Source organism: Diabrotica virgifera, chromosome 8 (genome assembly GCF_917563875.1).
Source record: "Diabrotica virgifera virgifera chromosome 8, PGI_DIABVI_V3a".
NCBI lineage: Eukaryota > Metazoa > Arthropoda > Insecta > Coleoptera > Chrysomelidae > Diabrotica > Diabrotica virgifera.
Window position 1 is genome coordinate 79305451 of NC_065450.1, and position 12825 is coordinate 79318275.

General features: G+C 30.3%; 1 protein-coding gene across 2 annotated transcripts in view; it reads right to left on the minus strand.

The window, feature by feature from the left end:
* The window catches only part of LOC126890372 (guanine nucleotide-binding protein G(s) subunit alpha), a 149281-nt gene that overhangs the window by 67874 nt on the left and 68582 nt on the right, over positions 1-12825 (minus strand). For both annotated transcript variants that reach the window (XM_050659250.1, XM_050659249.1), the window contains exon 3: positions 1174-1341. In XM_050659250.1, the coding sequence (XP_050515207.1) occupies positions 1174-1341 (168 nt within the window). The remainder of the gene's footprint in view (positions 1-1173; positions 1342-12825) is intronic.

Here is a 12825-nt window from a genome sequence, read left to right on the forward strand (position 1 = left end):
GTTTTTGAGACTAGAGTCTGTATCATTTGCTCTAACCAGTTGTTTCCTATCATCTACGTAAGGTTGGAACCAATTCAAAGAAATACCTCGAATTCCGTAGAAATTTAGTTTTTTTTTATCAAAATGATGTGATTTACACAATCAAAAGCTTTGGCGTAGTCACAAAAAACGGTGGCAGTGTGAAGATTATTGTTCAGTGCTTGATAAACCTCATCTAGTACAGAAAACATGGCATCAGTGGTGCATTTATTATTTAAAAAGCCGAACTGATTTTGTGATAAAATGTTATTTATCACTTGCACCTGTAAGAAGTATTAACTCCATGGAACGATGTAACAGCGGTGTGCTACTGGTAGTCAGTATTCTGTGGAAAATAAATGGAAGTAGAACTAAATGTCTTCAAGGATTTTAAGACTCTTTACAATAACAACTGTTCATCTTTTATTATAAGGAAAAAAACTCAGCAGAATATAGACTTTCGTATGTCAGATATTGTCCACTTAGAAGTATGTAGCGATAATTTAGGATTACTTTTTTCAAAACTAATTTTAGTTCGGAAACATTTCCATCTGTTGATCTTAACAGAAATCCTAGGTGTGTTGTGTGTTGTGTTTCCTGCGGCCCTACCTGTGATTCACGATAAGCCAAAGGAATTTCATAATTTTTATAAAAATTTATCCCACACTGATAAAGTAGATGAGGATTTATAACATTTTTCCAAAATAATTGAAGTGAACAACACTCATGATACTTGAAGTTTCGTTTTTCGTTAGTTTTGTTTACTCATTTTGTTTTATAGATATTGTTTATTTCATTTAAATAAAAAAAGAAGTGTTTTTGACTAAATTCTGTCTCATGTATCGTATTATCTCCAGATTATTTTAACCCCATGTTTTTTCAAAAAATTAAAGAGGTATAAAAATAACAAAAACAGTAATATACAGTACCATTTATACTTATCAAATAATGTTTATCACATATCTGAAGGAAAAGAAATAAAAATTTTATTTAAAATTTACTCTTTATATTTCTTTTAAACTGCTCTCTGTAAAATTTCAATTTTGTGAGTTAATACAGTTTAGCTCTCAGGTACAGATATATTGAATGCGAAATAAGAGAGATCATATTTTCTGAAAAACACTTGCACGTGCACGACATACATTTACCTCTTACCTGTACACCTCTGTCCTTCCAAAGGGCCTCAGTGTGATCATAAAATTCTGGAGGATAGTCAAAATCAGGACCTGTTGCGCAATCCTGAATCCAATCCACTCTGACTTGGTTTTCTGGTTTTTCTAAAGCTACTGGTGGGCTAAGCGTCGACATTGCCCCCGTTATGGTCTAAAAAAAAAATAATAATAATATCATAAACCTCTACTATTTGAGCATAAACGACAATTGTAATAAGAAAATTAATACACTTCTCCAAGAAATTAACGCATCACCATAAAAATTGTTCATTTTCAATGTCTCGAATATCCTAAATTTGTTGTCCGATTTAAGTGATTTTTTTAATACGTTATAGCCTTATTCTTTAACAATATCGTTGTAATAATACTGTTGCTAGACAGATAAATTGTCATTGTATACCAGGTGTACCAATCAAACTGTGATTTGTTTTAAGTTCGCAATTAAAAGCCAACTATAGCCTTGTTTTCTTAACATTCATTCGCTTATGTTGGATACTAAAAAAGTTAAATACTTTAACAACTAGCCTTGTTTTTCATCAATACAGGGTGTTAAATACATTAAATAAGTATGGCAAATTTTAACTACATGAAAAAGTAATGGCAGTTTGCTTTATAAACGTATCTCCGCAAATGCATCGTTTCCGAGCTGGGGTGTTGAAAATTTTCTTACAAACTGATGATTTGTTTATGTATTTCTCTAAAACCGGTTGAGACATGCAAGTGCAATTTGCTGGGTTTTAAGAGGGAGTTATTGTACATTTTTTGACATACAATTAAGAATTTTATCAAAAATGAATAACCATTTTCAATTTCGAGAAGGTTCCCATTGTTTTCATTCTGGTGGGATATGTTATATGCCATTAGAGTGAAAACTTAGTCTTAAGAATTTTATGTTCACTATTGGCGCACTTAAGGGTCATATTAGATATTACCCGTACGCGCGCCAATGGTTAATATTAAATTCCTAATTGTATATCAAAAAATGTGCAAGAACTACCTTTTAAAACCCACCAAATTTCATTTGCATATATCAACAGGTTTTAAAGCAATAAATAAATCGTCAGTTTGTAAGAAAAATTTCAACACCCCTATCTCGGAAACGAAGTATTTGCGGACATAAGTTTATAAAGCAAACTGTCATTATTTTTTCATGCACAATGCAAAATTGCCCCTTAATTTAAAAACACCCTGAATTGATGAAAAACATGACTAGTTGTTAAAGTACCTAATTTTTTTTTATGGTCCAACATAAGCGAATGAATCAAAAAACAGAATGTTGAGAAAACATGAGAGTACAGTTGGATTTTAATTTCAGTATTTTATAGCTAGAATACTCCACAGGGTGATGCGAAATTTGAGAAAAAAACACAGTTTGATTCGTACACCCGATATACAATGAATATTTACCTGTTTAGCAACCATATTATTACAGCGATATTGTTAAAGAAATATACTGTTACTAATAACACACTCGTATTCTGAGGTTATTCCGTATTTATATCTAGAATAGTAATTCTAAGTATAAGGTATATAAGTACGAAAATAATTTGTTACTAATAAACTCGGTATAAGTTAGATATACCGTCCCTGGCCATATTATTATGACCACCTAGGAATTTTTACAAAAATCAACTATTTCACTAAGTACGTTTTGTTTAAAATATGATTTTTAAATTTAATTTTGATATGCAATGTTAATGTTATTCATTAACTATAATATATTTAATAATAAACAGCAATAAAATATTTGAAAATATTACATATTTATATTTTTTTAATATTTTGTTCAACTTCAGACTTTAATCAGATGGAAAATTATTTGGGAGCTTTTAAAACGAGAAATTTCCGATAAAAAGGTCACTAACGAAATTGTTTTGATTAAAGAACTAATATATCGTTGAAAACACAATGACAAATTGAAGCAAAAAAAATTTAACTGCATTCAAGGTATGTCAAGACGAGTACTAGTGGTAATCAAATTTAGAGGGGCTCAGCAAAATGTTAAAAAAATACGAATATGTGATATTTTCAAATGGTTTATTGCTGTTTATTATTAAATGTATTATATTTAATAATAAACACCAATAAAACATTTAAAAATATCACATATTTTTGTTTTTTCAATATTTTGCTGAGCCCCCTCTAACTTTGATTACCGCTAGTACCCGTCTTGGCATACTTAAATGCAGTTAATTTTTTTTACTTCAATTTGGCATTGTGGTTACAACGATATATTAGTCCTTTAATCAAAACAATTTCGTTGGTGACCTTTTCATCGGAAATTTCTCGTTTTAAAAGCTCCCAAATATTTTCCATCTGATTAAGGTGAGAAGTTGAACACAATATTAAAAAAATATACCTAAATATGTAATATTTACAAATATTTTATTGCTGTTTATTATTAAATATATTATAGTTAATGCATAACATTAACATTGCACAACAAAATGAAATTTAAAAATCATATTTTAAACAAAACGTACCTAGTGGAATAGTTGATTTTTGTAAAAATTCATAGGTGATCATAATAATATGGCCAGGGACTGTAAGCATAAAGTATTCCAACTTTATTCCGAAATAATAGTTTGGCAACGTCGCAATCTTCTCCACAAATACATAGAATAATGATATATTGTGTCAAATATGTCAATTTTGATTTTTCTCTGTAACTGACAAACCAAATTAACCTAGGCCGTAGGCGAAAGTTTTTTTTTTGAAAATTCGTGTAAAAATACCAGCTTTTTAAATCCCAAAGTAGATTTCGTCCACAGTCAATATTAACAGAGTTATTCAAATTGTTTATAAGCCAAAATTTACTCTACTTTTGTAAAATGTTTTCGGAATGATAAAAATGAGTTTTTATTGATTTTTTTAAATACGTTTAAAATACCAGTATTCTTTTGTCATGTGCTTTCCACAGAATTGCTATAATCATTATTATTTTCTGAACAATAACATTGCAAAAATAGCTCTTTGGGATAAACAAATGGACTAAAATTTAAACTAATTGACGAATCATTTTGAAATTTTTTGTGCATTAAATGGACTGTTTGACTCAACTTTTCATGCAATATCAAATTCAAATAAGTGAATCACCTAATTTTTCTAAAAACCTTACACCACTTTTAGAAAAACTGATATTTAATTCCGAGTTCCTTACCGGTGTATTGTGAAAAGGGATTTATTCTATCTTTGAAAAGTTTCCTTTTCGGGTATTTTCTATCATGTTAATTAAATTATCAACTTCTTTGACAGCCACAACACCTCTTAAACACATTTTTGAAGTTATACTTCTTTACGGGCGTAATGACGGTGAAATTTTATATGGGAAAACCTAGCGACCGGGCGCATGCGCATTATAACTTTGTTCTGATTGGATGTTCAAATGACATGACAAAAATTATCCAATATGGCAGCTGTGGGACTGTGGTTTGGTTATAATGTATGCTTGTTGCGTTTTAAGATTTGTAGGAAGAGAAACAACAAACAAAAAGTTAGTTAATGGTTATACTGCCTTTTTAAATAGTTTTCATATTATATTTTTGGACTTATTTACATAGAAGAGATGATTGTTGCATGCCAATGTGAAAGCTCATCAAACTGTGACTAGTATGAGTGCCGCAGATCTCGCTTATTCAAAGCTAAAGAATCTTTCACTGGTAAGTGTTTTATAAATAGTTGATCAAATTTTGTTATGATATTTGAACATAGCCACTTTGCACGACGCAAGTGATTGCGAAATTTATTAGTCGTTATACGGGCTCCGATACCTACCTTGAACCTACCAAAATACATAATAATGTATGTAATACTTTTATTTACATAATTTGATTACCATCAAAATTTCTATCAATATTCACCTAATATATTGTTTTCTTACTCTATGTTTTGTTGTATTTTTTCAATTCTAAACCATTTCAATTCAAAATCAAAATAATTTGATTTACATAAGTTAAAAATGTCAAAAGGTTAATCTGTTTAGTTAGACGATCTTCGCACATAATGACAAGCTGTCTCTGTGGCGAAGTTTTAATGCGAGTGGATCCCAATACAACGCAAATACCAGCCGCGTGGTAAGTTGGTTCGAATCCCAATAGAAACTTTTATTTTTTTATTTTTTTTTATACATTTTATGATTGTAAGTATATTTATTATATAATTTTATTTTCAGAAAATACGTATTTAGTTAAAAATTTTTCCGACAATTAATGTTCAGAAATCATTTGTGGCATTTTTAATGTGTTTGTGTGTGTTTTATTTTTTTATTATTTTAATTTTTGGCACTGTTTTAATAAAAATGTTTGAGAAGTAGTAAGTATAAATTAATTTAATATTTAAATAAAATATAAATAAAAAGTATATTAATTTCGTTTATAATCATATAATCATATAATAGAAGTATAACTTCTTACGTGCGTACAAAGTACACACACATTCTTTTTTTATTATAACTACTCACAAAACTTTTTACTTTTTATTACTACTTTTTATTATAATTACTCACAAAATAAATCAAAAGATAATATATTTTTGCCACTGATGACATTGCTATTCATAAAATAGGTTATACCCGACTTAAAAGGTGTGGGTCGGTATAAACTTGGACTAAATTTTTACACCAAGTATAACCTATATCTAAGTTATTCCATGTTTATTGGTAGTGATTTTGCCCATACCTGATTTATTCTCAGTATAACGTGGTATAACCCTTATCCGCTCCGAGCTTCGCTGGTATCGCCACCTACCTACAGGATTACTAGTATAACTTTTACCGGAAATTTTCTGGAAAGAAAAAGTGTTGCCTATACTCTGTGAGTTTTACTGGTATGGCTGCTATCGCCATCTAACGGTTGACTAGTGTTCCTATTTCGGCCGGAATTTTAAAGAGGACAGTAGAAAAGCAAATAATAGTTGTTTCAAACTTATTATTTAATTCTTATCGTGTAATATTTACAACGTAAAGAAGTAATTGGATTGTAATGGATAATTAATACTAGTAAGTACAGAATTTATTATTCATTATGATTATTTTTAAGATTTTGCTTATCGTTTTGACGTTTATGTTGACAACTAATATTAGAAAAAATATATTCTGCAAAAAAGTATAATAATTTAATATAATTATAGTATAATACTTCTATTCTTAAATATTAACTTATGAATGACAGTTAACGGCATCCTACGTTTTCTGTGATTGGTCGTTATCTGCACGCATTCAAATTTTGTTTTAGGATTGGATTGTAAAATTGAAACCGTCAAAATTCGAGAGTGTACTAACTGATCCTTTAGCTCAAATTTTTCTACCGTTTAAAATTAAAATTGTGTTTACTTCCTTTTTTTCTAATTGCATCAATCCCTTTTTGTCGTTGAATCACCTTAACCTTAGCGACAGGAAAGTTTTAGAATACACAGTTACTATTGTAACCAGTATTTCGACACTCTTTAATACAAAAACTTTCGTGAGACATTTAAAAGCTATTATAAAATGCAACTCTTAATGCATAACGCCAAAAAGCAAATTTCCAGTAAAGGTTATTTATAAATTCGCCAGCGCCAGTAGTGACAAGTTTGTAAACGTTTACTGGAAATTTGACATAAATGTCAAAGTGATTAATTTAAAATTAAAAACATTAATTATAAAAAAATCTTAGTTGGTCAAAGCTGTGGTATATATTTTTACCTTAAATATACTTACGTTTTAAATACTGAATTTACGTTTTTTTAATGTTCCGTAATATGTAATTATAAATTAATCTATTAATCTTAGCGCCATCTTCACGATAATTGTGAAAGTATCCGAAGTAATAAATTAATATTTCATCAAAAGAACGTCAAAATAATTGGCAAAATCTTAAAAAAATCTATTACAATTTAATTACTTTTTAGCGTTGTAAATATTAAGCGATAACAATTAAATAATAAATTTAAAAATTACCGGTGAAAGTTGAATTAGTAATCCACTAGGAGCGACATCAGCGAAGCTCAGAGCGTATACTTGGTTTATTAGTAACAGTGTAAGGCTATAATAACATGTCAGAAAAATCACTTAAATCGAACAACAGATTTAGGAAATACGAGACATAAAAAATGACCCATTTTTAAGGTGAGCGGTTAATTTTGGCCCAGAGTGCCTCTCAATTTCTTTGCAATTATTTTTAATCTCTTTTGTAACTTCTTGTTCTAAGATTACATGGATGGAAAATAACTGAAATCACTGTAAATGGAAATACAATAATTACTGATTAAATTCATCGTTAGAAGGTACTTAATTTTAAAGCTTTGTTCAAACTAAAAATTTATCTGATAATATTTTATTTTAATAACAAAGAACAATGTCATGGTTCTAAAATTGTTACAATCCATATTCGAGTGTTGTAAATTATTGGCAAATCTGTGGTATGCATGAAGTAACAAATCTTTAAATCTCGTATTGTTCTTTAGTAATACTTTTTATCAATGTTGTTTTCATTTTATTCCCAACAAATTCACTTGACAGATGATTATAGATCAGCTACATTCTTACTATTTTAACCAAATCGATTTTAGCATAGTAGGTACGCACGAACGTTGGTGGGAATGTGTAAATTCGGTCATATTACCCATATGCACGCCAATGGTGAATATAAAATTCTTAATTGTATATAAAAAAATGCGCAATAACTACCTCTTAAAATCCACCAAATTTCATTTGCATATCTCAATCGATTTTAGATCAATAAATAAATCTTCAGTTTGTAAGAAAAATTTCAACACTCCGTATTTGCTAAACGAAGCATTTGCAGACATAAAGCAAACTAAAAAAATAAAATTTATAAAGCAAATTATCATTTCTTTTTCATGTAGAATTAACCTTTAAAGTTTGTTGCACATCCTGTATTGATGGCTAGTTGTTAAAGTACGTACTTAACTTTTTTTATTATCTAAAATAAGCGATTGCATAAAAAAACAGAATGTTGAGAAAATATGAGGCTATAGTTGAGTTTTAATTTCAGTATTTTATAAACGCTGGAATATTCCACAGGGTGTTGCGAATTTTGAGAAAAAAAAACACAGTTTGATTGGTCCACCCGGTATACAATGAAAATTTACCTGTTTAGCAACAATATTATGACAGCGATATTGTTAAAGAATAAGTCTAGAACATATTAAAAAAAATCACTTCAATCGGAACACACCTTTAGGAAATTCGAGACATCAGAAATGACCCATTTAATGCGTTATTTTTTTAGAGTAGTGTATTCACAACCTATTTTAGAGAGAGGATAAGTCATGCCACATCTCACATCCATTTCAAAACAGATCCGCCCTGGTCTAGTCTACATCCGCCTCGTTGCAGTTCCTTATTAAATAAAATATGACATAGCCTTGCAGGAGTCATTCTGATATCCAAAATTGGTTTATTTTAATGTTATTTTCGTTTTATTTATGCTACCTTATACATTTCTAACTGCTTTTAGTAAGGTGGTAGCGATGAGATGCTAATAATATTTTAACCGGAATATCGTCATACATTGTTGTCGTTAAGTCAATCAAAATTTAATGCGGTTCTCTATTTACTGCCATTCGTTTTTCTGCATTTTGTTTTAAAAATATTAAGTTTGGTAGAAAGCGACTTCTAAAAAACCAACAGAAAGAAATGGCAGAATTGTAGGAATACAATAACATACCAGCAAACGAATGGGAAAGATAATTGACGGAACTGTTTAAGGGAAAGGAAAATAATAATCAAAACAGTAACCTACCTGAATTAAGACACGAAATTGAAATCAGTTTTCAGGAAGTAGAGATAGCCATAAACTCACTCAAAAATAGAAAGTCACCAGGACCAGACGGAATAACCAACGAGCTTCTAAAATACGGAGGAGAAAGTATAACCCTAGAGATGACAAAACTTATACAAAAATTAATATTGCACTGCAACATACCAGACGCATGGAGAAACGAGACAAAGAAGACCCCAACAATTATAGAGGTATAAATCTACTGAACACCGCACTTAAGCTAACCACAAAAATCCTAACCAACAAAATCAATAAACTAACAATTTTATCACATGAACAACAAGGATTTAGATCCGGAAGATCCTGCGTAGACGCCGTATTTGTACTGAGACACATCACAGAAAAGGCCATCGAGTACAATAAACCAGCATATTTATGTTTTATAGACCTGACAAAGGCTTTCGATCGCATCCAAGTCGAAGACGTCTTACACTTTTTTCGCGATTTTCTTAAATTTTCCTTAAGTCCACTTCTCTTTAATATAATAATGGACGAAATAATAGAAGCAGAATGAGGAACAAAGAAATACAAATAGACGACGCCGCATTAATCGCCGAGACAGAAGACGATCTCCAAAGATTAACACACATATTCAATACAACAGCTAAGAAATACAATATGATAATATCAGCAGAAAAAAACAAATGTATGACAACATCTAAATACCCACTACGATGTAAAATCGAAATTGATGAGAAAATAATAAAGCAGGAAGCAAGGTTTAGATATCTGGGAATAGATATAACCAGATACGGAGATGTTGAAGAGGAAGTACGACAACAAAGCTTAAAAGCAAGTAAAGCGACGGGATATCTTAAGAGGAAACAGTAGCGATCAACAGGTAGCAAAAACGCGTTCCAAGATTGCGGCTGTAATTTTGAATATTTTTTCGAGATATTTGGCACACGTATTCGTAATATAATAAAGAATGGCGGTACAGAGCCCAATTTGAAAAATATATTAATATGTGGAAATTACTCTGTAATTAAATACAATATTAAAAAAACGAGCCTGTACCGCCATTAAGAAGAACAAAAAAATACACTTTCTTCAAATAAACTTTTTTATCCGATGCCTAGATTTTGTGTCATTTGGGAACTACTAAAATTTTTTATTTCATTAGTAGTTCCAAAATGACACAAAATCTAGGCATCGGACAAAAAAGTTTATTTGAAGAAAGTGAATTTTTTGTTCTTCTTAATGGCGGTACAGGCTCGCTTTTTTAATATTGTATTTAATTACTGAGTAATTTCCACATATTAATATATTTTTCAAATTGGGCTCTGTACCGCCATTCTTTATTATATTAAGAATACGTGTGCCAAATATCTCGAAAAAATATTCAAAACTACAGCCGCAATCTTGGAACGCGTTTTCGCTACCTGTTGATCGCTACTGTTTCACCTTAATGACACAATCTGGAAGAACAAACACCTAAGACAAGACACAAAAGCAAGAATCTATAAGCAGCAATTAGACCTATATTGACATACACGGCGGAGACAAGACCTGACACATCTAAAACGAGTCGACTACTAGAAACAACAGAGATGAAAATGCTTCGACGAATATCAGAGAAAAGTCTGTTGGATAGGGAGAGAAACGAAAACATAAGAAGGGCATGCAATGTAGAAGACATAAATGGATGGGTGACAAAACGGAAACAGGAGTGGAACGAACACATTAGTAGAATAGCAGATAGGATAGTACGAATAGCACGAGAATGATAAGTCACCAAATGGACGAAGAAGTATTGGCAGACCAAGAAAAAGATGGTGCGATAATTTAAACAATTTAGGAGACTAATATTGAAGAAGAAACAGGCTTTAAACTACATGCAAGAAGGAAAAAGAAGAAGTTTGGTAGTAAAATTATTACGATATACCAGAATAAGGCAGTTGTTTCAATTTATCGTCGTGTGTAAACGGTACATAGTAGCGATTTATCGCTGCGATGTAACGTAATAAAAAAATCTATAAATGGCAGCGATTTATGGTCACGATGAATTGTCGCATTTATCGCATCGTCTAAATCCGCTGTATAAACGAGTATGAGCAATAGTTCAAAACGAGTAAAAGATACCACGTTCTTCGTTTTCTATCCACAAAGTATATACAGTATGTCCCAATGTCCCTGTATGTATATATTTTCTGTATCCATATGGAAAACTTTTTTATTATTAATTTTACGAAAAAAAGTTATTCTTCATAAAAAGTTCTGAATGGTCCAAAACCCAAGATTCAACCATCAGATATCAAATTTTATGAATGTTATACGAGGTATGTCAAAAAGTTTGAATTTCACTCAAGAGTAAAGTAGCTTTATTTTTCACAATATTGAAAATTGCTATTATGAAAAGTTGTTTGGAATTAAAAACTATATTCTAATATGCAATTACTTCCTTCTAATTGAAAAAAAAATTTTTTTTTGAAAAATTATGGATAACTAGCATTATTTTCAGTTATTTCAATTCTGATAACTCTTTTATTATTAATTTTACGAAAAAAAGTGATTCTTAATAAAAAGTTCTGGATGGTCTAAAACCTAAAATACAACCATCTTATATCAATTTTTATCAATTTTATACGAGGTATGTTAAAAAAGATAAATTTAGATCAAAGGTAAAGTACCTTTTTGCACGATTGATCATTTTTGACTGTTTACCGTGACAGATTTTATGTCAGTAGGTGACATTTACTAGCAACTCGACGGTAAGTAATCCAACTCGACGGTAAGTACTCCAACTCGACGGTAAGTACATAATTCACTTACCGTCGAGTTAAAAAATCTCTTAATTTTAATTTATTTTTTGAAAGAATAAAGAAAACTAACGAATTATTTATTAATATTGAAACTTATGGTACAATTTGTTAATTTTTCTCTTCAAATACGCGATCAAAGTTGAAAACTTGGAAATATCAATGCCATCATAAAGAAAAACGGTGGATTAATCATTGAATATTCTGCCCAGAGGCTTCCAGGAGCTTTCAACTGCATATGTCTTTGAACGAAATATGCCAATAGAGTCTTTTCTTCGATTCTTAAATTCTTGCCTTCGCACCATTTTTTAAAACTTTGGTAGGTATTTTGATAACGGATTTTGGATTTTTCGGGAATAATTGCGGAACACCCTTCTTCCCAAGCCCGTTCAATTTCTTCAAATTCACTTTCGCTCATATTTTAATTAATAATAATCAAAATTGTACTTAAAATTATTGACAACTAAATAAAAACTCAATTCTCCATTGTTGTTATGCACCATAGTTACTACCTAACAACCAAAGTATCTATCTTGATAAAATGAATGAAACTAGTCAATATGACGAAAATGTTTAATTTTATAATTTATAATGGTATCAATCGTGCAAAATAGTATATTAAGTATGGAGAACGGTAAGGGTTTTATACCGATCGAAGACAATTGTTTGGAGGAGGAGCGGAGCGACGACTCCAATTATTGTATGAGATCGGTTACCCTTAACGTTCGACATGCTTATAACGTTTTTTGCACGATTGATACCATTATAAATTATAAAATTAAACATTTTCGTCATATTGACTAGTTTTATTCATTTTATCAAGATAGATACTTTGGTTGTTAGGTAGTAACTAGGGTGCATAACAACAATGGAGAATTGAGTTTTTATTTAGTTGTCAATAATTTTAATACAATTTTGATTATTATAAATTAAAATATGAGCGAAAGTGAATTTGAAGAAATTGAACGGGTTTGGGAAGAAGGGTGTTCCGTAATTATTCCCGAAAAATCCAAAATCCGTTATCAAAATACCTACCAAAGTTTTAAAAAATGGTGCGAAGGCAAGAATTTAAGAATCGAAGAAAAGACTCTATTG